At 40.8% G+C, this 27,950-nt stretch overlaps 2 protein-coding genes across 2 annotated transcripts in view; one reads left to right on the top strand and one right to left on the bottom strand.

Annotated features, from left to right (window-relative positions):
* The window catches only part of nup85 (nucleoporin 85), a 50,091-nt gene extending 28,272 nt beyond the window's left edge, over positions 1 to 21,819 (bottom strand). The window contains exons 1-8 of the mRNA XM_061885063.1: positions 21,618 to 21,819; positions 14,536 to 14,626; positions 9,568 to 9,724; positions 9,415 to 9,485; positions 9,294 to 9,337; positions 6,467 to 6,536; positions 6,248 to 6,369; positions 6,042 to 6,176 (exon numbers count right to left, since the gene is read on the bottom strand). Coding sequence (XP_061741047.1) covers positions 6,042 to 6,176; positions 6,248 to 6,369; positions 6,467 to 6,536; positions 9,294 to 9,337; positions 9,415 to 9,485; positions 9,568 to 9,724; positions 14,536 to 14,626; positions 21,618 to 21,650 — 723 coding nt within the window. The 5' untranslated portion in view covers positions 21,651 to 21,819. The remainder of the gene's footprint in view (positions 1 to 6,041; positions 6,177 to 6,247; positions 6,370 to 6,466; positions 6,537 to 9,293; positions 9,338 to 9,414; positions 9,486 to 9,567; positions 9,725 to 14,535; positions 14,627 to 21,617) is intronic.
* Positions 21,820 to 22,295: 476 nt separating this feature from the next.
* The window catches only part of LOC133541578 (small ubiquitin-related modifier 2-like), a 31,675-nt gene continuing 26,020 nt past the window's right edge, over positions 22,296 to 27,950 (top strand). The window contains exons 1-2 of the mRNA XM_061885062.1: positions 22,296 to 22,441; positions 22,754 to 22,885. Of these exons, the coding sequence (XP_061741046.1) occupies positions 22,421 to 22,441; positions 22,754 to 22,885 (153 nt within the window). The 5' untranslated portion in view covers positions 22,296 to 22,420. The remainder of the gene's footprint in view (positions 22,442 to 22,753; positions 22,886 to 27,950) is intronic.

Genomic DNA, 27,950 nt, shown 5'->3' with positions numbered 1-27,950 from the left:
GTTGCACAACAGCAGTGGTTCTCAACCTTTTTGTCAGTGATGTACCCCCTGTGAACATTTTTTTTCAATTCAAGTACCCCTTAATCAGAGCAAAGCATTTTTGGTTGAAAAAAAGACATAAAGAAGTAAAATACAGCACTATGTCATCAGTTTCTGACTTACTAAACTGTATAAGAGTGCAAATATAGATAGATAGTTGGATAGATAGATAGATAGATAGATAGATAGATAGATAGATAGATAGATAGTACTTTATTGATTCTTTCAGGAGAGTTCCTTCAGGAAAATTAAAATTCCAGCAGCAGTGTACAGAGTTGAGATCAATTTAAAAAAAAAGTAAAAAGTAAATAATGGGGGTTTAAATGGAAACAAAATAGAGAAATATTACAATAAGAATAAAAAATAAAAAGCAACAATGGGAATTAAAATATAACAGTAAAATAAGAACAAGAGAAAGTAGGCAGTAGTGACCATGTTATGAAAACGTATTGCTCATTTGTAGTGGACTTTCTTGAACTATTTGGAAAAAAAGATATAAAAATAACTAAAAACTTGTTGAAAAATAAGTGATTCAATTATAAATAAAGATTTCTACACATAGAAGTAATCATCAACTTAAAGTGTCCTCTTTGGGGATTGTAATAGAGATCCATCTGGATTCATCAACTTAATTCTAAACATTTCTTCACAAAAAAATAAATCTTTAACATCAATATTTATGGAACAAGTCCACAAAAAAATCTAGCTGTCAACACTGAATATTGCATTGTTGTATTTTTTTTCAGTTTATGAACTTACATTCATATTTTGTTGAATTATTATTCAATGAATATATTTATTAAGGATTTTTGAATTGCTGCTATTTTTTTAGAATATTTAAAAAAAATCTCACATCTCCCTTGGCATACCTTCAAGTACCCCCAGGGGTACGCGTACCCCCATTTGAGAACCACTGCACTAGAGTATAAGTCACATTTTTGGGGGAAATTTATTTGATAAAATCCAACAGGCTGAATAAGTGTACGTTATATGACGCATAAATAAACTGAGAAGGTGCCTGGTATGTTAACCTAACATATTATGGTAAGAGTCATTCAAATAACTATAACATATAAAACATGCTATACATTTACCAAACAATCTCTTACTCCTAATTGCTAAATCTAATGAAATCTTCTTCCTCGGTGTCGCTTCTACACAACTCTGCCAAATCCAAAAGGTAGACAATGCGCCGCTTCCTCTTCTATCGGTACGTCGCTTACGTCAGAGTCAATTGCAGTTCCAATTATTCCAGCCTTCCTGAATCCGGACAGGATGGTTTCGGTTGTCACTGAAGCCCATGCTTTGTCGATCCATCCATCCATTTCCTACCGCCTATTCCCTTTTTGGGCTCGCGGGGGGCGCTGGCGCCTATGTCGATCCATCCAATGACATCCAAAGAAGTTGCATGCCTCATTCTCCCGGTTGCCGTGAAGCTGTGCTCTCCCTCCATCATCCACTGCTCCCAAAGGCTGCGCAGGACTGCCTTGAAGCTCCTATTCATGGAGATGTCAAGTGGCTGGAATGTTTTGGTTAAGCCTCTGGGAATGATGGCAGGTATGGCGTTTAAAACTTTTATTTTATTTTTTAATCAAAAAAAAGTCTGCGGGCTGTAGAACTTTTTCATTTCGGGCTCCAGTACTCTGGAATGCCCTCCCAGTAACAGTTCGAGATGCTACCTCAGTAGAAGCATTTAAGTCTCACCTTAAAACTCATTTGTATGCTCTAGCCTTTAAATAGACTCCCTTTTCAGACCAGTTGATCTGCCGTTTCTTTTCTTTTTCTTCTATGTCCCACTCTCCTTTGTGGAGGGAGTCCGGTCCGATCCGGTGGCCATGTACTGCTCGCCTGTGTATCGGCTGGGGACATCTCTGCGCTGCTGATCAGCCTCCTCTTGGGATGGTTTCCTGCTGGCTCCGCTGTGAACGGGACTCTCGCTGCTGTGTTGGATCCGCTTTGGACTGGACTTTCGCGACTGTGTTGGATCCATTATGGATTGATCTTTCACAGTATCATGTTCTCATAGTCATCATTGTCACCGATGTCCCACTGGGTGTGAGTTTTCCTTGCCCTTATGTGGGCCTACCGAGGATGTCGTAGTGGTTTGTGCAGCCCTTTGAGACACTAGTGATTTAGGGCTATATAAGTAAACATTGATTGATTGATTGAACTGTGGCGTGATTTGCGCTCGCATGCTATCCATCACAAGCGGAGCTTTGTGTGCTCTAAAGAAGCCATCCGGACGCTTAATGTAGCACTTAGTAAGCCGTAGGTTCTTCATTTTTTGATCCATCCACCCTTTCTCATTCAAGCGACTGCAACTCAGGGAGATTTAATTTTTGTCATGGTTTTTCGTTTGAAAATGACCATTGGTGGCAATTGAAATAATCAATTTTCATAGCAGAAAGGTTGCATCTTTTTTTTCACCAAAAAAAAAATCTGGGTGTTATCTTCGACCCAACTCTCTCCTTTGAGTCACACATTAAAAGCGTTACTAAAACGGCCTTCTTTCATCCCCGTAATATCGCTAAAATTCGCTCCATTTTGTCCACTAATGACGCTGAGATCATTATCCATGCGTTTGTTACGTCTCGTCTCGATTACTGTAACGTATTATTTTCGGGTCTCCCCATGTCTAGCATTAAAAGATTACAGTTGGTACAAAATGCGGCTGCTAGACTTTTGACAAGAACAAGAAAGTTTGATCACATTACGCCTGTACTGTATATACCTTTATATACATATATACATACATATATACCTGTACTGGCTCACCTGCACTGGCTTCCTGTGCACTTAAGATGTGACTTTAAGGTTTTACTACTTACGTATAAAATACTACACGGTCTAGCTCCATCCTATCTTGCCGATTGTATTGTACCGTATGTCCCGGCAAGAAATCTGCGTTCAAAAGACTCCGCCTTATTAGTGATTCCTAAAGCCCCGAAAAAGTTTGCGGGCTATAGAGCGTTTTCCGTTCAGGCTCCAGTACTCTGGAATGCCCTCCCGGTAACAGTTCGAGATGCCACCTCAGTAGAAGCATTTAAGTCTCACCTTAAAACTCATCTGTATACTCTAGCCTTTAAATAGACCTCCTTTTTAGACCAGTTGATCTGCCGCTTCTTTTCTTTTTCTCCTCTGTCCCCCCCTCCCTTGTGGAGGGGGTTTGGTCCGATGACCATGGATGAAGTACTGGCTGTCCAGAGTCGGGACCCAGGATGGACCGCTTATCGGGACCCAGGATGGACCGCTCGCCAGTGTATGTGTTGGGGACATCTCTACGATGCTGATCCGACTCCGCTTGGGATGGTTTCCTGTGGATGGGACTCTCGCTGCTGTCTTGGATCTGCTTTGAACTGAACTCTCGCGGCTGTGTTGGAGCCACTATGGATTGAACTTTCACAGTATCATGTTGGACCCGCTCGACATCCATTGCTTTCGGTCCCCTAGAGGGGGCGGGGGGTTGCCCACATTTGAGGTCCTCTCCAAGGTTCTCATAGTCATCATTGTCACTGGGTGTGAATTCTCCTTGCCTACTGGGTGTGAGTTTTCCTTGCCCTAATGTGGGTTCTTCCAAGGATGTCGTAGTCGTAATGGTTTGTACAGTCCTTTGAGACATTTGTGATTTAGGGCTATATAAATAAACATTGATTGAATGTACTTCTGCCATTACCCGGCTCCGTCAAATTTTTATCGGTTGACGTGTGTGTGTGACGATTGCTGATATACGCCTAGTCTCTTATGTGAATGAGATAAATAATATTATTTGATATTTTACTGTCATGTGTTAATAATTTCACACATAAGTCGCTCCAGAGCAGGGATGCCCATTACATCGATCGCGAGCTACCGGTCGATCGTGGAGGGTGTGTCAGTCGATCGCAAACCAAGCATTAAAAAAATAAACCTAAAAATTTGTAATCATCAATCTTTACTACAACGTCACTTTCGTCACTTGATTGACATCCACGCTGGCTGCTGCCAGATCATTATTAAGAAAACATGACCTAGAGGAGGGCGAGAAACACTTTTTATTTCAACACTCTCGCGCTGTACCTGCTGTCAAAACTCTAAAGACCGACTGCACAGTTGCTGTCTTCACAATAAAAGCCCTGCTTCATCCGCTAACAAAATAAGAGTCTCAGAAAGCTAGCGTGCACAAGTTAGCAAGCTACGGAGCTGGCCGTCAATGTATTTCTTGCAAAATGTATAAAAACGAGTAGGAAGCTGGACAAATAAGATGTCAAAAACTAACCACTTTCATGTGGTATTGGAAAGAGAGGAGGACTTTTTTCTCCTCCATTTGAAAATGTGGACGTTATCAGTACTACTGTCTGATTCCACACAATGCAAGTCATCAGAATCAGGTAATACACCAACTTATATTCTTGTCTTCATGAAATAAAATAAATCTATGTGTTAAACATGCTTGTCTTATCATTAAACACCTTTAACGTGTTAACAAAAACGTCTCTTTCATAAATAATTAAATATAAATGATATATTTGAATGAGGTAGATTCCTTCGACTTGGTCGATTGAAAAGTAGCTCGCCTGCAGAAAAAGTGTGGGCTCGCCTGCTACAGAGTATAAGTCGCACCCCCGGCAAAACTATGAAAAAACTGCGAATTATAATCAGAAAAATATGGCATGTTTCACTGTAATGTGGGGCGGTTTAGCTCGGTTGGTAGAGTGGCCGTGCCAGCAACTTGAGGGTTGCAGGTTCGATTCCCGCTTCCGCCATCCTAGTCACTGCCGTTGTGCCCTTGGGCAAGACACTTTACCCACCTGCTCCCAGTGCCACCCACACTGGTTTAAATGTAACTTAGATATTGGGTTTCACTATGTAAAGTCACTGGAGAAAAAGCGCTATATAAATATAATTCACTTCACTTCAATAAGGCACTTTTGGTAGCCATCCACAAGCTTCTGGTTGAACTTTTGACCACTCCTCTTGACAAAATTGGTGCAGTTCAGTGTTGGTTTTATGACATGGAGTTGTTTCTTCAGCATTGTCCACACATTTAAGTCAGGACATTGGGAAGGCCATTCTGAAACCTTAATTGTAGCCTGATTTAGCCATTCCCTTACCACTTTTTGACGTGCGTTCGGGGGTCATTGTCCTGTTGGAACACCCAACTGCACCCAAGACCCAACATCCGAACTGATGATTTTAGGTTGTCCTGAGGAATTTGGAGGTAATCCTCCTTTTTCATTGTCCCATTTACTCTCTGTAAAGCACCAGTTCCATTGGCAGCAAAACAGGCCTAGAGCTTTATACTACCACCACCACCACGGCGTGGCGAAGTGGCTGTGCCAGTAATCTGAGGGTTATTGGTTCAATCCCCACCTTCTACCATCCTAGTCACGTCCGTTGTGTCCTTGGGCAAGACACTTCACCCCTGCTCCTGATGGGTCCTGGTGAGCGCCTTGCATGGCAGCTCCCGCCATCAGTGTGTGAATGTGCGTGTGAATGGGCGAATGTGGAAATACTGTCAAAGTGCTTTGGGCTCCTTCAAAAGGGGTATAAAAGCGCTATACAAGTACAACCCATTTACCATGCTTGACGGTAGGTATGGTGTTCCTGGGTTTAAAGGCCTCACCTTTTCTCCTCCAAACATATTGCTGGGTATTGTGGCAAAACAGCTCAATTTGTGTTTAATTTGACCACAGAGCGTTCATCCAGAAGGTCTTATCTTCGTCCATGTGATGTAAGACGAAACAAAAATTGATCTGTGTGATCACAATACCCAGCAATATGTTTGGAGGAGAAAAGTAGAACTTGTAGAAATGATTGGAAACTCAAGACAACTATGATATTATGTTCTTTACAAGTGTATGTAAACTTTTGACCACGGCTGTATATTCATATGACTATAAAAAGAGGGAACTATTTAACATTTAAAGCAGTAAAAATAATTATGCAAGGGTGCAAATACCAAACAGCAGGGGATTTTCTTGACCATTATAGTTGAGTGATAGAAATGCAGAATCTGATCTTACATTGTAGAAAGGCATCCTGCTTAGCAGGTTGTCCATTAGCTTGAACATGTTCCTGGCGGCAGGCTGAAGGGTGGCCTGCTTCACCAGCAAATGACGGACTTCTTCCAAGCGACCCTGCAGCACGTAGCCTACCACCTGCGTAGTAAATACACCCTTTATACAATTTCCGCGATTAATGTCCGCACTTAAAGATGTGCTGTACCTACCACATCCCAGTAGTCGCGGTGCTCAGCGGGACTCTCGCTTTGCAGCACGTGCCTTGCTTTCTCTTCCACGTCGGCCTTATGAAGCCTGACCCAATCCAGGAGGTGGAGCAACAGGGAGCCCGCTATGGACGCAGACACAAACCACATTGTTAGGAAACCTGAGAGGGTTCAGTGCAAACAAGGAAAAGAAAATAATAGTGGATGCAAAGTGGATCTAACCAGGAGCAGCATCAATGAAAAGCACTTCGCACAGATTCCAGATCAGTTCTATGGCCAACAAGATTGACACCTGTTGAAATAGAACAGGCATACTTAACTCCAAATACAAATACTTCAAACTTGTTCAGGATAATCATGCACTTGCATTATACACGTATAATAAGTTTTACTTGCGCCGACAACCCTTTTGTTCAAAGTCCACAACTACAAAGCTTAAAACCAGTGAAGATGGCACGTTGTGTAAATCGTAAATAATAACAGAATACAATGATTTGCAAATCCTTTTCAACTTATATTCAATTGAATAGACTGCAAAGACAAGATATTTGATGTTCAAACGGAGAAACTTAATTTTCTTTTTGCAAATAATCATTAACTTAGAATTGAATGGCAGCAACACGTTGTCACTGGGGCCTTTTTACCACTGTGTTACATGGCCTTTCCTTTTAACAACACTCAGTAAACGTTTGGGAACTGAGGAGACACATTTTTGAAGATTTTCAGGTGGAATTATTTTCCATTCTTGCTTGATGTACAGCTTAAGTTGTTCAACAGTCTCCTTTGTGGTATTTTAGGCTTCATAATGCACCACACATTTTCAATGGGAGACAGGTCTGGGTTACAGGCAGGCCAGTCTAGTACATGCACTCTTTTACTACGAATCCACGCTGTTGTAACACGTCCAGAATATGGCTTGGCATTGTCTTGCTGAAATAAGCAGGGGCGTCCATGATAATGTTGCTTGGATGACAACAAATGTTGTTCCAAAACATGTATGTACCTTTCAACATTAATGGTGCCTTCTCAGATGTGTATGTTACCCATGCCTTGGGCGCTAATACACCCCCATACCATCAGAGATGCTGGCTTTTTAACATTGCGTCTGTAACAATCCGGATGTTTCTTTTCCTCTTTGGTCTGGAGGACACAACGTCCGCAGTTTCCAAAAACAATTTGAAATGTGGACTCATCAGACCACAAAACACTTTTCCAGTTTGCATCAGTCCATCTTAGATTAGCTCGGGTGTTGGGTGTTGTTGATAAATGGCTTTTGCTTTGCATAGTAGAGTTTTAACTTGCACATTAGATGTAGCGACCAATTGTAGTTACTGACAGTGGTTTTCTTAAGTGCCCCTGAGCCCATGTGTTGCTATCCTTTACACCAGGGGTCGGGAACCTTTTTGGCTGAGAGAGCCATGTAAGCCAGATATTTCAAAATGTATTTCCGTGAGAGCCATATAATATTTTTTTGACACTGAATACAACTAAATGCGTGCTTTTTTTGAAGTAAGACCAACATTTTTAGAGTACAATAAGTCTCTTTTCTTTTAATAACATTGTTATTCCAAAGTTACCAATAATAAATTAATACTTCTTACCATTAATGGGACATCTTGAACAGGTGCGATAGAAAACGAATGGTTGGATTAAAATGCATGAGAATTTTTTATAATTTGAACGTTATTTTTAACACTGTGATTACCAGCGGGATTATTAATTACTTATTATGTTAAGCAATGTCAGCTCAGATTTATCTGAGAGCCAGATGCAGTCATCAAAAGAGCCGCATCTGGCTCTAGAGCCATAGGTTCCCTACCCTTGCTTTACACACTGATGTTTGTTTTTCGATGCAGTACCGCCTGAGGGATCGAAGGTCACGGGCATAGCCGCTTACGTGAAGTGATTTCTCCACATTCTCTGAACCATTTGATGATATTACAGAACGTAGATGGTGAAATTCCCTGAATTCCTTGCAATAGCTCGCTGAGAAATGTTGTTCTTGAACTGTTCCGACATTTTTTCTCAAACATCTGTTGTTAGAATAATTATGTATATATTATCATAACTATATGCTTAAGGGCCGTTACTATAAAGTATTGTCAATTTGTGCTGAAGTGTTTTTTCTGTATTTGTGCAGAACTAGCAATCTGAGAGATTGCTTGCCTTTCTTTCCTATGAGTGTTCTGTCCAGATTCCGCATGCTGACTGCTAAGGCCAAACATTCTGTTCTGGGACCAGCACAAGAACAGACTGGGCGATAGCACCAAGTGTCAACATATTTGCATTGTTGTATTATCATATCTTGTGTAGAGTCCACTCCCCCCTTTCCCTCAGTCACAATGATGTAATAGGGATTTCCCTAATAAATACAGGAGGCACGCGGGCTGTTCTTTAGAACGTTGTTTGGATCTGTAACTCGAGTACAGCCCAAAACACGTGTCTCCTCATGAGCTCTATTTAACCCTGTGTCTGCTTGGTTCCTGGGTTCTTGCCTGATTAATAGATGTCATCGGTGTTTGAACCTGACATCTGTTCACAAAGTGGTGACCCTCGGCCCATCCTTGTTTGTGAATGACTGAGCATTTCATGGAAGCTACTTTTATACCCAATCATGGCACCCGCCTGTTCCCAATGAGCCTGTTCACCTGAGAGATGTTCCAAATAAGTGTTATTTAAAGAGCATTCCTCAACTTTCTCAGTCTTTTTTGTCACACGTGCCAGCTTTTTTGAATCATTTTGTAGGCATCAAATTCCAAATGAGCTAATATTTGCAAACAATAACGTTTTCCAGTTCGAACATTAAGTATCTTGTCTTCGCAGTCTATTTAACTGAATATAAGTCGAACAGGATTAGCAAAACATTGTATTTTGTTTTTATTTACCATTTACACAACGTGCCAACTTCAATGGTTTTGTAAATTTAATCTAAATTGTCATTGAATTCAATGACTTAAAAAAAAACTAAACTTAATTGAAACAATGGTTGCATGTTTGTCTATGAAAAAAACAAAACATGACAAATGAAAAATTCAATGTTACCACAAACCTGATTTCCATACTGCATGCCTGCCGCTGGGTCTTTACTATTAACTGAAAACGGGAAAACATTATAACATTGTGATAATTCCTAAAACATGTATTGTAAATATGTTAAAGAAAATGCTGACCTGCAATTTGCTGGAGCTCTTCAATACAAGCACGTATAATAGATCTGTAGTTTTTACTAATGCTGACAAACCTTAGGGGAAGCAAAATTATGGAGAGTTCAAATTACTTTGGTATGATTTACGGTGAAATGTATTTGGGGGAAAAGAGCTCACTGGGGTTTCTTGTTCTTGTTAGGGATGTCTTCTTGAATGGTTTGCAGGCCAACAAAGATGTAGTGCGACTCGTTGAAGAGTTTGCGTAGTATGGGCGAATAGATGTCCTCGTCTTTCCTGACTTCATGAATGAAGGAGTTACACGACCCTGTCCCACCTGCAAAAAGAGGCCACGTGCAAGTTTGAGGTTAAACACTGGGAACGGAAATGTAAAAAACAGGGGTGGACCAGTACTGTAGTTACCACGGTACTGCGTTTTCAAAACCCTCACAATAATGCTGTGAATGATTTAAAGGGGAACATTATCACCAAACCTATGTAAGCGTCAATATATACCTTGATGGTGCAGAAAAAAGACCATCTATTTTTTTTTTAACTGATTTCCGAACTCTAAATGGGTGAATTTTGGCGATTTAAACGCCTTTCTGTTTATCGCGCTGGAGGCACAATTCATAGTGACGAAAATGAGGCACTTTAAAGTGACGTCGCCAAGGTCACACACCCACCATTTTCATTTTCAACAAATTACAAACACCGGGTCTCACCTATGTTATTTTCCGTTTTTGTTGACTATTTTTTGGTGTGGCAACTATGATATTGCTGTGGGGGGATGGCCACATTCAGTTACATTAAGGGGATACTCTGTTATTGTATTACACTTGTTACACAGGATGTTTATTTACATTATCACTTTCAAGATACTCAACTGAATTTTTTTGAATATTTGCTTGTAATAGTGAATGTCCCAGCACTATTTTTGCAATTAACATACATGTTAATATACAAACCCCGTTTCCAAATGAGTTGTGGAATTGTGTTAGATGTAAATATAAACGGAATACAATGAATTGCATATCCTTTTCAACCCATAAAAAATTGAATGCCCTACAAAGACAAGATATTTGTTGTTCAAACTCAAACTTTATTTTTTTTTGTGCAAATAATAATAAACTTAGAATTTCATGGCTGCAACACGTGCCAAAGTAGTTGGGAAAGGGCATGTTCACCACTGTTACATCACCTTTTCTTTTAACAACACTCAATAAACGTTTGGGAACCGAGGAAAATAATTGTTGAAGCTTTGAAAGTGGAATTCTTTCCCATTCTTGTTTTATGTAGAGCTTCAGTCGTTCAACAGTCCGGGGTCTCCGCTGTTGTATTTCACGCTTCATAATGCGCCACACATTTTCAATGGGAGACAGGTCCGGGCTACAGGCAGGCCAGTCTAGTACATACACTCTTTTACTACGAAGCCACGCTGTTGTAACACGTCCAGAATGTGGCTTGGCATTGTCTTGCTGAAATAAACAGGGGCGTCCTTGAAAAAGACGGCGCTTAGATGGCAGAATATGTTGTTCCAAAACCTGTATGTACCTTTCAGCATTAATGGTGCCTTCACAGATGTGTAAGTTACCCATGCCTTGGCCACTAATGCACCCCATACCATCACAGATGCTTGCTTTTCAATTTTGCGTCGGTAAAAGTCTGGATGGTTGGCTTCACCTTCGGTCCGGATGACACGATGTGGAATATCTCCAAAAACAATTTGAAATGTGGACTCGTCAGACCACAGAACACTTTTCCACTTTGCATCAGTCAATCCTAGATGACCTTGGGCCCGGAGAACCTGGCAGCGCTTCTGGATGTTGTTGATAAATGGCTTTCGCTTTGCATAGTAGAGCTTTTACTTGCAATTACAGATGTAGCGACCAACTGTAATCAGTGACAGTGGTTTTCTGAAGTGTTCCTGAGCCCATGTGGTCATATCCTTTAGAGATTGATGTCGGTTTTTGATACAGTGCCGTCCAAGGGATCGAAGGTCACGGTCATTCAATGTTGGTTTCTGGCCATGCCGCTTACGTGGAGTGATTTCTCCAGATTCTCTGAACCTTTTGATGATATTATAGACTGTAGATGTTGAAATCCCTAAATTTCTTGCAATTGCACTTTGAGAAACATTGTTCTCAAACTGTTTGACTATTTACTCACGCAGTTGTGGACAAAGGGGTGTACCTCGCCCCATCCTTTCTTGTGAAAGACTGAGCATTTTTTGGGAAGCTGCTTTTATACCCAATCATGGCACCCACCTGTTACCAATTAGCCTGCACACCTGTGGGATGTTCCAAATAAGTGTTTGATGAGCATTCCTCAACTTTATCAGTATTTATTGCCACCTTTCCCAACTTTTTTGTCACATGTTGCTGGCATCAAATTCTAAAGTTAATGATTATTTGCAACAAAAAAAATGTTTATCAGTTTGAAAATCAAATATGTTGTCTTTGTAGCATATTCAACTGAATATGGGTTGAAAAGGATTTGCAAATCATTGTATTCCGTTTATATTTACATCTAACACAATTTCCCAACTCATATCATGACCATACCAATGCTGCCTGGATGTTTACAAGTGAGATTTAAACCCAGAGAGAATCCCTATGACCTCAGAGGTTCGGCTATCTTTCAGAAAGCAAAAATAAGAACAAGCTTAAAAAGTAGATGTGTTTCTGTTAGAGGAGTTCAACTGTGGAACAGCTTGGATGATTCCTTAAAATGTTCCAGTTCCAGTCACACATTTAAAAAACACTTTAAGACCAATGTCTTGAAAAAATATATCACTCTTGAATTAACATTGTAGTTAATATTATGATTAATGTTAATTAAAAATTAAACATGAGATATAAATAATAATAGAAGTACAATTGTTTGTATATATTGTATATATAATTAGTGCAAAGGTCTATATGTACACAGGGATATTTCACATGCCTGTACTGTGTATAAAATTGAACTACGTTCATGTTGTTTATGATGTTGTTTATAATGTTGTTTAAAATGTGTATTTATAATATGTTGTGCAAAGGACTTTTTATAACTTTCGGAAGTTTATTTTGTACTTGAATTTGTTTATAGGGTTAGGCGCAATAAGTGTTTAACTTCAGCCTAAACCCTTTCGGTCTGTAACATTTTTCATTTTCAATCTATGAATGTACAACTTTTTATTTTCAATCTATGAATGTAGAACTGTTTTTTTTGCTTTGTTGACCATTGACCGAAGAACAATAAACTTGAACTTGAACTATATGGAAACGGGGTTTGTAGTGAAAATATGATTAATACATTTGAGCATTATGTTTGTGTTCAATAACCGTAAGTGTGTTTATCCTAATCATTCTTGCCACTTCATTTTACACGCTATGGCATATTTGCCAAGATTGTTTTTGACAATACCACAATAATATCGTACCGTGGCCCTATGACCCCAAACTGTTTTTATCATCTCAGAAATATTTCTAAAGTGAGAAATTTGTTGTCAAAATTGGATCTCGAAATCATCATTCACGCGTTAATTTTGTCTCGTATTGACTATTGCAATTTTCTTTTTACTCTTTTCAACAAGTCAACGCAAAAGAGACTTCAGGCTGTACAAAATGCGGCTGTCAGACTTTGGACCGGTGCACCCAGAACAGCTCTGATAACCCCCATTTTATCCAGTCTTCATTGGCCTCCAGTTAAATTCTGCATTGAGTTTAAAATTTTAGTCCTGACATTCCGTGCATTGCATGGTGGGGCCCCTCAGTACATCACTGACTTGCTATGCCCCTACTCTTCAGGCCGCAGACTCCGGTCTTCAAGCCAGGGTGATCTAAAGATCCCCAAAACTGGTTTTAAAACCCGTGGAGACCTGGCATTCCAGGCTATAACTCCCAGACTCGGGGAAAAATTGCCACAGTCCCTCTGTGAGCTTGACTGTGTTGAAACTTTTAAAAAACATTTGAAAACGCCTCTTTTTAGTAAAGCTTTAAGTTAATGCACCTTTTAACTATCATTTTTATTAGAGATGTCCAATAATATCGGACTAACAATATTATCGGCCGATAAATGCTTTAATATGTAATATCGGTAATTATCGCTATCGGTTTCAAAAAGTAAAATGTATGACTTTTTAAAACGGCGCTGTATGGAGTGGTACACGGACGTAGGGAGAAGTACAGAGCAGTTGCGTCTCCCAGTCTTGCCAACCCTCCCAATTTTGCCGGGAGACTCCCGAATTTCAGTGCCCCTCCCAAAAATCTTTCGGGGAAACCATTCTCCCGAATTTCTCCCGATTTCCACCCAGACAATAATATTGGGGGCGTGCCTGCCCAATCACATAATATTTATGGCTTTTCACACACACATGTGAATGCAAGTCATACTTGGTCAACAGCCATACAGGTCACACTGAGGGTGGCAGTATAAACAACCTTAATACTGATGCAAATATGCGCCACACTGTGAACCCACACCAAACAAGAATGACAAATACATTTAGGGAGAAGATCCGCGCCGTAAAACAACCTAAACACAACAGAACAAATACAGAGAATCCCTTGTAGCAATAACTCTTCCAGGACGCTACAATATACACCACCCGCTACCCCTCTCTACCTTTTCATGCTCTCTCAGGGAGAGCACGTCCCAAATGCCAAGCTGCTGTTTTGAGGCATGTTCAAAAAAATAATGCACTTTGTGACTTCAATAATAAATATGGCAGTGCCATGTTGGCATTTTTTTCCTTAACTTGACTTGATTTATTTTGGAAAACCTTGTTACATTGTTTAATGCATCCAGCGGCGCATCACAACAAAATTAGGCATAATAATGTGTTATTCCACATCTGTATATATCGGAATCGGTAATTAAGAGTTGGACAATGTCTGAATATCGGCAAAAAAGCTATTATCAAACTTCTCTAAATTTGATTCCACTTTATATCTCTTTTATGATATTGCCACTGTTGTTAATTGAATTGTTGTTTTATTTCACCAATGTTTTGTACAGCGCTTTGTGATTTTATCTGTGAAAAGCGCTTTTTTAAATAAAATGTACTTACTTATTTACTATAACTGTTACGATATCGTACCGTGTAATGTTGACATTGTTACATCTCTAGTAAGCAATCATGTACATTAGTTATTATCCACACACCTGAACGTTTGTAGAGGGTCTCATACACAAGAATATCTCCTGGGCCCCAAGCATACCCAAGATGTTTTCCATGACTGACTGCAGGAATATTCTAAAAGGTAACAAAAAACAGAAAAGGTCAATACAAAAACGTAAAGCACTAATGCAATACATACAGTAAACTACAGTACTCTGGAAAGACATTACACCTCATCTACAGCCTGTAAAGTCAGTGGACTACTTTTAGCATTGTTGAGTACCTATTTGTTAAATGATGACAACATATTGACCAAAATTGTTCAATCTTTATATAAATGACCTTTGTAAAATTACAAAGGACATAAAGTTAGTATTATTTGCAGATGACACAATGGCATTTTGTACAGAAGAGCATAATACAAATAATAACAGAAGAAATGAACAAATTAAAGAGATGGTTTGATAAATCTCAGTAAGACTAAAATAATGCTCTTTGGTAACAGTAGAAGAGAAAGTCAGACACAAATAGACGGAGTAAATATTGAAAGGGTAAAAGAAAACACATTTTTGGGTATAATAATGAATGATAAAATGAATTGGAAATCTCATGTAAAAAGGGTAAAATAAAACACATTTTTGGGTGTAATAATAGATGATAAAATGAATTGGAAATCTCATGTAAAAAATAAACAACATAAAATAGCAAGAAACATCAATAATGAATACAGAAAATCATGTTCTAGACCAGGGGTGCCCATTACGCCGATCGCGAGCTACCAGTCGAACGCGGGGGGTGTGTCAGTCGATCTCGAGCCAGGCTTTTAAAAAAAATAGACCTAAAAATTAGTGATCATCAATCTTCACCAAGACGTCACTTAAATGACATGCTGCCTGCGCTAACTAAATACAGAGTCTCGGAAAACTGGCGAGCACAAGCGATCCCTCAGAAAGCTGGCGTGCACATCACTTGTGCACGCCAGCTTTCCGAGACTCTTATTTTGTTAGCGCAGGCAGCATGAAGCAGGGCTTTTATTGTGAAGATAGGAAATGTGCAGTCGGCCTTTAGAGTTTTGACGGAAGGGACGGCGCGAAAGTCTGTTGAAATAAAAAGTGTTTCTCGCCTTCCTCTCTGTCATTTTTTCATAATAATGAACTGGCAGCAGCCAGCGTCATCTCACAAGACCCTCGGGTGCCGTGAATGTCAATCAAGCAAGCTACGGAATTTGCCGCCAATGTTTTTCTTGTAAAGTGTATGGAAGCTGGATGAATTAGATGCCAAAAACCAACCACTTTCATGTGGTATTGTACAGAAAGGACAACTTTTTTTCTCCTCCATTTGAAAATGTGGGCGTTATCATCATTACTGTCTGATTCCAATCAATGCAAGTCATCAGAATCAGGTAATACACCAACTTATATTCTTGTCTTCGTGAAAGAAAGACATCTATATGTGTTACACATGCTTGTATTATCATTAAACACATTTAACTTGTTTACAAAAATGTCTCTTTCATAAATAAATAAATATAAATGATATATATAAATGAGGTAGATCCCCTCGAGTTGGTCAATTGAAAAGTAGCTCACCTGCAGAAAAAGTGTGGGCACCCCTGTTCTAGACCAAAAATCACTGCATATTCCCTACTGCTTACTAGAGTTACCATATCTGAGTTATTGTGTAGAAATATGGGGAAATAACTACAAAAGTGTGTTTAATTCACTAACTGTGTTACAAAAAAGATCAACTAGAATTAAAGCTGCAAGCAGCGATGGACGGGACCATTTGGAAGTGGCCGAGGAGAGGGAAGTCTGGGCTTCCCTGATTTAAGTTAGAACAACACACTACTTTGTATTATATTGTAGTTTTTACCTTCCATAACGTGTCTACTGAGTTAGAATAATGTCGCTACGACATTCCTACTGGAAGTTACAGGCAGTTTTGTCTGTGTTTTCTTCCTAGGGGGCGCTAGAGTGCAATTTTTAGTTTTGGGGTTAGGTTTTTTTATTAAATCGCAATGTTCGCCAGTCCTGATGTGTGTGTCAAATTTGGTGAGTTTTGAAGCATGTTAAGGGGGTCAAATTACAGCTCAAAGCTGCCGGATAATAATAAAGAAAGAAAGAAAGAAAGAAAGAATAAAACGCTAGAAATTTAATAGGGTCCTCTGTCCCAAAGGGACATTCAATCCCTAATAATACATAATGTTGGATATAGAGAACATACTAACACTTTATTTATTAAATCACATTTAATGAAATTCAATGATTTGGTGCATTTGCAAACAGCTAAAATAATGTATAAAGCAAACTATAACCTGCTACCCCAGAATGTACAATTCTTATCAACAAAAGAGGAGAAATATAAATTATTAAATTATTTTTTTTGTTTTTTTCAAAAAGATTTGAATTAGATAGTTTTTCTCTCTTTTTTCGGTTGAAATTTGAAGAGTCGAAATTAAAGATGAACTATGTTTCAAAGTGGAATTTTCCTTTTTTTCCTGTTTTCTCCTCTTTTAAACCGTTCAATTACGGTAAGTGTTTTTTTTTCATCATTTATTCTCTAAGAAAAACCTTCCGTAAAAGGAAAGAAAATGTACGACAGAATGACTGACAGAAATACCCATTTATATATATATATATATATATATATATATATATATACATATACATACATACACATATATAAATATATACACATATATATGAGTTGTTGTTTTGTTTTTTTTGTTGTTTTTTCCCTTGGCCTCAGTCTGCACCTCCACTCCAGGGCCTAGGCTAAGACCGATTTTTTAATTTTATTTTAATCTTCTATTTTTTTCTCCCCCCCCCTAGTTTACCTGTATGTCATCTTTTTTGTAAGGGGCGCTGGAAGCCGGCAGACCCGTCAGCGATCCTGTTCTGTCTCCCTGTAATGTTTGTCTGATCTTGAAGGGGATTGTGCTGAAAATTGTAATTTTCCTGAAGGAACTCTCCTGACGGAATAAATAAAGTACTATCTATCTATCTATCTATATACATATATACACACATACATACATACATATATATATATATATATATATATATATATATATATATATATATATATATATATATATATATATACACATATATATACATATATACACACATACATATATATACATATATACACACATATATATACATATATATACATATATACACACATACATATACACATACATACATACATACATACATACATACATACATACATACATACATACATACATACATACATACATATATATATATATATATATATATATATATATATATATATATATATATATATATATTAAAGGTAAATTGAGCAAATTGGCTATTTCTGGCAATTTATTTAAGTGTGTATCAAACTGGTAGCCCTTCGCATTAATCAGTACCCAAGAAGTAGCTCTTGGTTTCTAAAAGGTTGGTGACCCCTGAAACAAGTTCTGCTTCTTCCTACTCCTTTTCGGACGTGACGTAATGAAACAACTAGAAATATGTGATGCATGACATTGTATCGTATGCATGTTCCAAATATACTGAAACTGACCATATGATTAAATGACTAAAATAGACTGCCCACTACTACCGACCACGCAGTCTGATAGTTTATATATCAAAGATGAAATATTAACATTGCAACACATGCCAATACGGCCTTTTTAGTTTACTAAATTGCAATCTTAAATTTCCCGCGAGTTTCTTGTTGAAAACGTCGCGGAATGATGAAGCGTACGCGTGACGTCACGGACTATTAGGAAATACTCGCGCTGCACCACTCGCAGCTAAAAGTCGTCTGCTTTAACCGCATAATTAGACAGTATTTTGGATATCTGTGTTGCTGAATATTTTGCTATTTGTTCAATTAATAATGGAAACTATAAAGAACAATGCTGTTGGTGGAAAGCGGTGGATCGCAGCTGCCTTTAGCACCGAAACACAGCCGTTTTTTCTTTGTTTGTTGTGAAGCGGAGCGGTCACGTGAACATGTTTCTCTACGTATACCATCATGTTTTTGGATGGGGAAATTGTGATATATATATTATACCGGAGACATCAGTGGATTTTTCGTCGTCCTGCAGCAGCTGTCAAAAAAGGCAGCTGTGAGGTTGGCTCCTCGGCTTCTCTCTGAGTCACTTCGTGTTCACCGCAGCCATCCGACCTTGAGGTATGTCTTTACTATCTTTAAAATCTCACTAAAACACTATTAAAACAATAACCAGATAAGGGATCCTCCAGAATTATCCTAGTAAATGTGTCTAATTACATATGAAACGCTCACTTTGCCGCCGCTTTTTTCTTTCTTTCTTTTTTCTAGTCCTTCACTATCAATATTCTTTTTGACAAATCTTTCATCCTCGCTCAAATTAATGGGGAAATTGTCGCTTTCTCGGTCCGAATTGCTCTTACTGCTGGTGGCTCCCATTATAAACAATGTGAGGATCCCTGCAAACCGTGACGTCACACGCACATACTTCCGGTAAAGGCAGGGCTTTTCTAGTAGCGACCAAAAGTTGCAAACTTTATCGTGGATGTTCTCTACTAAATCCTTCCAGCAAAAATAGGCAATATTGTGAAATGATCAAGTATGACACATAGAATGGACCTGCTATCCCCGTTTAAATAAGAACATCTCATTTCAGTAGGACTTTAAACCAATGAAACATGTTATTGTTAGTCCATCCATCCATTTTCTACCGCTCATTCCTTTTCGGGGTCGCGGGGGCGCTGGCGCCTTACTCAGCTACAATCGGGCGGAAGGCAGGGTACACCCTGGACAAGTCGCCACCTCTTTTATAATAAAAAAAACACATTTTTACGCGTGGGCGTGATTCAGTTAAATTTATAGGGGGCGGTATAGCTCAGTTGGTAGAGTGGCCGTGTCAGCAACTTGAGGGTTCCAAGTTCGATTCCCGCTTCCGCCATCCTAGTCACTGCCGTTGTGTCCTTGGGCAAGACACTTTACCCACCTGCTCCCAGTGCCACCCACATTGCTTTAAATGTAATTTAGATATTGGGTTTCACTATGTAAAGCGCTTTGAGTCACTAGAGAAAAGCGTTATATAAATATAATTCACTTCACTCTTATGTGTGACTGCCATCATATTGCAGTCTACACGTATCTCTTATGTGTGACTGCCATCGTATTGCAGTCTACACGTATATCTTATGTGTGACTGCCATTGTATTGCAGTCTACACGTATCTCTTATGTGTGACTGCCATCGTATTGCAGTCTACACGTATTTCTTATGTGTGACTGCCATCGTATTGCAGTCTACACGTATCTCTTATGTGTAACTGCCATCGTATTGCAGTCCACACGTATCTCTTATATGTGACTGCCATCTACTGGTCACACTTATCATTTCACCATGCACCAAATGAAATACCTTCGAGGTCGCTAAGCACAACCTAAATGATTAGACGCATCGGACAAAAAGGCGCACTGGTCGCCATATCATATTTTGGTTGGTAGACTGGCCATGCCAGCAACTTGAGGGTTCCAGGTTCGATCCCCGCTTCCGCCATCCTAATCACTGCCGTTGTGTCCTTGGGCAAGACACTTTACCCACCTGCTCCCAGTGCCACCCACACTGCTTTAAATGTAATTTAGATATTGGGTTTCACTATGTAAAGCGCTTTGAGTCACTAGAGAAAAGCGTTATATAAATATAATTCACTTCACTCTTATGTGTGACTGCCATCATATTGCAGTCTACACGTATCTCTTATGTGTGACTGCCATCGTATTGCAGTCTACACGTATATCTTATGTGTGACTGCCATCGTATTGCAGTCTACACGTATTTCTTATGTGTGACTGCCATCGTATTGCAGTCTACACGTATCTCTTATGTGTGACTGCCATCGTATTGCAGTCTACACGTATTTCTTATGTGTGACTGCCATCGTATTGCAGTCTACACGTATCTCTTATGTGTAACTGCCATCGTATTGCAGTCCACACGTATCTCTTATGTGTGACTGCCATCTACTGGTCACACTTGTCATTTCACCATGCACCAAATGAAATACCTTCGAGGTAGCTAAGCACAACCTAAATGATTAGACGCACCGGACAAAAAGGCGCACTGGTCGCCATATCATATTTTGGTTGGTAGACTGGCCATGCCAGCAACTTGAGGGTTCCAGGTTCGATCCCCGCTTCCGCCATCCTAATCACTGCCGTTGTGTCCTTGGGCAAGACACTTTACCCACCTGCTCCCAGTGCCACCCACACTGCTTTAAATGTAATTTAGATATTGGGTTTCACTATGTAAAGCGCTTTGAGTCACTAGAGAAAAGCGTTATATAAATATAATTCACTTCACTCTTATGTGTGACTGCCATCATATTGCAGTCTACACGTATCTCTTATGTGTGACTGCCATCGTATTGCAGTCTACACGTATATCTTATGTGTGACTGCCATCATATTGCAGTCTACACGTATCTCTTATGTGTGACTGCCATCGTATTGCAGTCTACACGTATATCTTATGTGTGACTGCCATCGTATTGCAGTCTACACGTATATCTTATGTGTGACTGCCATCGTATTGCAGTCTACACGTATCTCTTATGTGTGACTGCCATCGTATTGCAGTCTACACATATTTCTTATGTGTGACTGCCATCGTATTGCAGTCTACACGTATCTCTTATGTGTAACTGCCATCGTATTGCAGTCCACACGTATCTCTTATGTGTGACTGCCATCTACTGGTCACACTTGTCATTTCACCATGCACCAAATGAAATACCTTCGAGGTCGCTAAGCACAACCTAAATGATTAGACGCACCGGGCAAAAAGGCGCACTGGTCGCCATATCATAGCTCGGTTGGTAGACTGGCCATGCCAGCAACTTGAGGGTTCCAGGTTCGATCCCCGCTTCCGCCATCCTAGTCACTGCCGTTGTGTCCTTGGGCAAGACACTTTATTCACCTGCTCCCAGTGCCACCCACACTGCTTTAAATGTAGCTTAGATATTGGGTTTCACTATGTAAAGCGCTTTGAGTCATTAGAGAAAAGCGCTATATAAATATAATTCACTTCACTTCACTAGCTTGATAGCAAGCGTTCTGAATGAACCTTGACAACAGAAGTCACTTACGGTGATTGTTGGGTCTACGTCGACCTCCTCCATTAGGGAATAATATCAACAAAGAGTCTCAAAAAAGAAAAAAAATGTATAAATTGAGTAAAAGTCGTCAAGCCATGAAATACGAAAGCAGTGTCTACGCGCGCCAGCCATTCAGCGAAAGGCCCCCTTGTGGGTTCATGACGTCACAACAGGGCTGTCCTTTCTCGCGCCTGCTTTTCCACTTACTGCCTGTTTCTTCATTTTACCCTTTTAAGAGCTGAAATTGGAACAAAACAGCTTTTTGTTTTTACGGCTTTTTGTTGACGCATCTATACAAGACTAATAATCTGTGATTGTAAAATTCCCTATGTCCTTTGGACGGTTGAATCGTAGTTCGTGACGTTTCATTTTATGTCCTAAAGTGCAGGATTCCAGGGCACAAAATCAAGAAAAGAGCATCATGTTTTCTTAAAATAAACAAAGAAAAAAACAGCGCTGTCAGAAGTTAGCGGTCAGTTTTGTTGTTTTTTATTTTATTGTAACGTTCAAAGCCGACAAAATGGCACAAAAAAACAACGCTGTGCGCGTGCACGCGTCGGCTAGCTGCCTCTGTCGCGCGCATGCAGACTCTCCCACCCGGCGGCCCCCGCCCGCGTTCCGCCCACTTCCGCCACTCGTGACCTCCCGCGGCCAATCCCAGGCCGCCGGCTCGCGCGCGCGCTGTCGCGTGACCGCGCACGTCGGGTTTTGGAAACTTTTAGCGGGAACGAGCACGTGCGCGCACCCGTGTTCTTTGTGTAGCGAGCGTAGAGAAAGCGCCAAAAAGAGTGACCATGGCTGATGAAAAACCAAAGGTGAGTGACAACCGCGTTTCGAATGCGCGGTTTTCCCGGCAAAAATGTGCGCCTCGGAGCCTCACATAAAATATATTTTAACGCACACATGTTGGAATATTTTTCCAAGTTGCGAGCGACAACTACAACTCTTACTTTGCTAGACCGGAAGGCTCGTGAACGCGCATTGGCGGGCGCGCCACCAGCCTGCTTTTTTTTTCCCCAACCAGATGGTGTCACCCTCAGTGCACCCTTGCTCCTGATCACCACTGCAATTGCACCATCCTCTCAATTGTGGCCTCAAATACCTTTTCCTGTCTCTCTCTTCTCCAGGAAGCGGTAAAGACTGAAAGTTCTGAGCACATCAACCTGAAAGTAGCAGGCCAGGATGGATCCGTGGTGCAATTCAAGATTAAAAGGCACACGGCGCTCATTAAACTCATGAAGGCCTACTGTGACAGACAGGTGAGCATGTATTAATTGTTATGGAGCGAATGTCCCTTTGGGAAAGAGGACCCTATTGTATTTCTAAGGTTTTATTATTATACCGCCGCCTCTTTGAGCTGTAATTTGACCCTCTTAACGCGCTTCAAAACTCACCAAATTTTTACACAGACATCAGGACTGGCGAAAATTGCGATCTAATCAAAAAACCCAAAACTCAAAATTGCGCCCCCTGGAAAAAACACAGACAAAACTGCTTGTAACTTATTTATATAGCGCTTTTCTCTAGTGACTCAAAGTGCTTTACATAGTGAAATTCTGGTTTTGCTTACCGAACAAGAAAACATTTTATTTGGTACATGGTTTAATGATAAGTATGACCAGTAGATGGCAGTCAAACATAAGAGATATGTGTAGACTGCACTATGATGGCAATATGACTCAAGTAAACAACAATCAAGACCCAACAATCACCGTAAGTGACTTCTGTTGCCAATGTTCATTCAGAACGCTTGCTAACAAGCTAGTGAAGTGAATTATATTTATATAGCGCTTTTCTCTAGTGACTCAAAGCGCTTTACATAGTGAAACCCAATATCTAAGTTACATTTAAAGCAGTGTGGGTGGCACTGGGAGCAGGTGAATAAAGTGTCTTGCCCAAGGACACAACGGCAGTGACTAGGATGGCGGAAGCGGGGATCGAACCTGGAACCCTCAAGTTGCTGGCATGGCCAGTCTACCAACCGAGCTATGATATGGCGACCAGTGCGCCTTTTTGCCCGGTGCGTCTAATCATTTAGGTTGTGCTTAGCGACCTCGAAGGTATTTCATTTGGTGCATGGTGTAATGACAAGTGTGACCAGTAGATGGCAGTCACACATAAGAGATACGTGTGGACTGCAATACGATGGCAGTTACACATAAGAGATACGTGTAGACTGCAATACGATGGCAGTCACACATAAGAAATACACGTAGACTGCAATACGATGGCAGTCACACATAAGAGATATGTGTAGACTGCACTATGATGGCAATATGACTCAAGTAAACAACACCAACATTTTATCTGTTCCATTGAAAATATAGAACATCACACACGGCGCTGAAAAATGTATCAAAATGTTTTAGTACGACTTTGGTAAGCAATGAAGCCGCACCGCTGACATAACTTGAATTGTGAATTATATTTATATAGCGCTTTTCTCAAGTGACTCAAAGTGCTTTACATAGTGAAACCCAATATCTAAGTTACATTTAAACCAGTGTGAGTGGCACTGGGAGCAGGTGGGTAAAGTGCCTTGCCCAAGGACACAACGGCAGTGACTAGGATGGCGGAAGCGGGAATCGAACCTGCAACCCTCAAGTTGCTGGCACGGCCACTCTACCAACCGAGCTATGCCGCCCATGACATGAAACATAAACCTTTTCGTAGGTCTGACTTAGACCTAGATTTCATACACGACCTCTAGAGATGCGCGGATAGGCAATTATATCATCCGCAACCGCATCACTAAAGTCGTCATCCACCCGAACCAACATTTCATCAAAGCCACACCCACCCGCCCGTTGTTATATATATCTAATATAGACGATGCAAGGCATTAAGTGAGGTTAGAAAGTGTAACTCCCTCCAAATAACAAAGACACAGTGGCTTCCTTGAACTTATTTATTTGAAGGCTTACTTTCCCTTCAAATTCACCGTGAAAACTGTAATAAATAAAGCACGTTACAAACGTAAAAATAATAACATGCACAGCATGTGGATCAAACATTTTACTAAAAAAAAATACCAACAAATGACAAACAAATACCTTGTTGGCCTGCATGCTTATTTTAGGAGAAAATTGTGATCTTCTGGCTCTTAAAGCCCAAACGTTTAAAGGGGAACATTATCACAATTTCAAAAGGGTTAAAAACAATAAAAATCAGTTCCCAGTGGCTTGTTGTATTTTTTGAAGTTTTTTTCAAAATTTAAGCTTTAGAGTGCCTTATTTTCGGCTCTCTGCGAAGACACTATCCATTTCCCTGTGACGTCACACAGTGCTGCCAATGTAAACAAACAATGGGAATACCACAGGAAGATATAGTGACATTAGCTCGGATTCAAATTCGGATTTCAGCGACTTAAGCGATTCAACAGATTACGCATGTATTGAAACAGATGGTTGGAGTATGAAAATATTGAAGAAGAAACTGAAGCTATTGAGCGAATAGCTATTGACGCTATTCATAGCCATAGCATGGCCGAAATAGCTGCGTTAGCATCGCCGGTAAAATGTGCGGACCAAACGATCAGGACTTTCGCATCTTTTGACACTGGAGCAACTTAAATCCGTCGATTGGTAAGTGTTTGTTTCGCATTAAATGTGGGTGGAAGGAAACGTAATATAGTTGCAAATGCATCTATAGGTTATCCATACATCTCTGTACCATGTCTGCTTTAGCACCGCCGGTAAATAGCATGTTAGCATCGATTAGCGTAGCATGTTAGCATCGATTAGCTGGCAGTCAACATCAACAAAACTCACCTTTGTGATTTCGTTGACTATCGTTGCAAATGCATCTGCAGGTTATCCATACATCTCTGTGCCATGTCTGTCTTAGCATCGCCGGTAAAATGTGGAGACACTCTGGTACGTTCAATAGGGGTCTGGCAGCAGACACTTTGGCATCTTCGGGCCGGCGGTGCAACTTGAATCCCTCCCTGTTAGTGTTGTTACACCCTCCGACAACACACCGACGAGGCATGATGTCTCCAAGGTTCCAAAAAATAGTCAAAAAAACGGAAAATAACAGAGCTGAGACCCGGTGTTTGTAATGTGTTGAAAATGAAAATGGTGGGTGTGTTACCTCGGTGACGTCACATTCTGATGTCATCGCTTCCAGCGCGATAAACAGAACGGCGTTTAATTTGCCAAAATTCACCCATTTAGAGTTCGGAAATCGGTTAAAAAAATAGATGGTCTTTCTTCTGCACCATCAAGGTATATATTGACGCTTACATAGGTTTGGTGATAATGTTCCCCTTTAAAGTCCTTGTGACACTTTTTAGTCTTTCGCCCTTCTCATTACATCAAAAAAAAAGTCTACTCATACCCGGCTTCCTTACATCCGTCAACAGACCAAACGAGACACTTCAAAATAAAAGCATGCCCACACACTGTTTCAAATAGTGCTGCTTGTTTTTCGTATGTGGGTAACAACATTTAACTATTTATAAATGGTTGATTTCTATAGTTATGAACAGAATCGGTGACAAAGGACAGCCTTGGCGGAGTCCAACCCTCACTGGAAATGTGTTCGACTTACTGCCGGCAATGCGGACCAAGTTCTGGCACTGATCGTACAGGGAACGGACCGCCACAATAAGACAGTCCGATACCCCATACTCTCTGAGCACTCCACACAGGACTTCCCGAGGGACACGGTCGAATGCCTTCTCCAAGTCCACAGAATTTCTAGGCGCAGTCAAGGCGTTGAGGGGTTCCGGTTTGGTGACCGCAGGATTAGGTCTCTGCTTTTTGCAGATGATGTAGTCCTGATGACTTCATCTGACCGGGATCTTCAACTCTCGCTGGATCGGTTTGCAGCCGAGTGTGAAGCGACCGGAATGAGAATCAGCACCTCCAAGTCCGAGTCCATGGTTCTCGCCCGGAAAAGGGTGGAGTGCCATCTCCGGGTTGGGGAGGAGACCCTGCCCCAAGTGGAGGAGTTCAAGTACCTAGGAGTCTTGTTCACGAGTGAGGGAAGAGTGGATCGTGAGATCGACAGGCGGATCGGTGCAGCGTCTTCAGTAATGCGGACGTTGTACCGATCCGTTGTGGTGAAGAAGGAGCTGAGCCGGAAGGCAAAGCTCTCAATTTACCGGTCGATCTACGTTCCCATCCTCACCTATGGTCATGAGCTTTGGGTCATGACCAAAAGGATAAGATCACGGGTACAAGCGGCCCAAATGAGTTTCCTCCGTTGTGTGGCGGGCCTCTCCCTTAGAGATAGGGTGAGAAGCTCTGCCATCCGGGAGGAACTCAAAGTAAAGCCGCTGCTCCTCCACATCGAGAGGAGCCAGATGAGGTGGTTCGGGCATCTGGTCAGGATGCCACCCGAACGCCTCCCTAGGGAGGTGTTTAGGGCACGTCCAACCGGTAGGAGGCCACGGGGAAGACCCAGGACACGTTGGGAAGACTATGTCTCCCGGCTGGCCTGGGAACGCCTCGGGATCCTCCGGGAAGAGCTAGACGAAGTGGCTGGGGAGAGGGAAGTCTGGGTTTCCCTGCTTAGGCTGTTGCCCCCGCGACCCGACCCGGATAAGCGGAAGATGATGGATGGATGATTTCTATAGGCTAGTAAGGTAAAGTGTTATACCTGACAAGTTTGGGCTACCTTGCTTCTGCAGCCTTCATCAGAGGTGTCACGTGATGTTAGCGTGACGTCGTCTGTGACGTGTTTTATGGATTGTACCATCAAGAATTGTCAGGTACAACACTTTACCTTACTATTCTATATAAATCAACCATTTATAAATACACGTCAGTAGGCTAAATGAACCTCTTCAACATAACATTTAACTATGTATAATGTAGCGGCCGGCTACGGGGTGTTAGCCAATGACTTTGGCTGGGGGGCGGGACTTCCGGGAGAGATAGGGAAGTGACGTTGTCAACAGGAAGTGAGAGTTTGAGTTGTCCCGGGAAAAGCGTTAGAGACATGAGAGCTGTTGTGTGGTTGTATTACATCTTGAGGAATAAAGACAAGACAAACGAAGAAGTTTTATGAGCCTACATTCCTGGGATTATTACAATATATATTTCCGAATCGGTTCAACTGCCACCCGCCCGACACGCGGTTTATCCGCGGACTCCGCGGTTGTGACCGCAAACCGCGCATCTCTTATGACCTCTTTCAGTAAAAATCAACAGGAAGTTGGCATAAACCCCTTCAAATAAAAGTTTCCTAAAAAATGTCATTTTTGCCTCTTTGAGCTGTAATTAGACCCCTTGAAAGGCCTACTGAAACCCACTACTACCCACCACGCAGTCTGATAGTTTATATATCACTAATGAAATAGTAACATTGCAACACATG

The sequence above is a fragment of the Nerophis ophidion genome, linkage group LG23 (assembly GCF_033978795.1).
Source record: "Nerophis ophidion isolate RoL-2023_Sa linkage group LG23, RoL_Noph_v1.0, whole genome shotgun sequence".
Taxonomy (NCBI): domain Eukaryota; kingdom Metazoa; phylum Chordata; class Actinopteri; order Syngnathiformes; family Syngnathidae; genus Nerophis; species Nerophis ophidion.
This window is presented reverse-complemented; position numbering and strand designations above follow the sequence as displayed.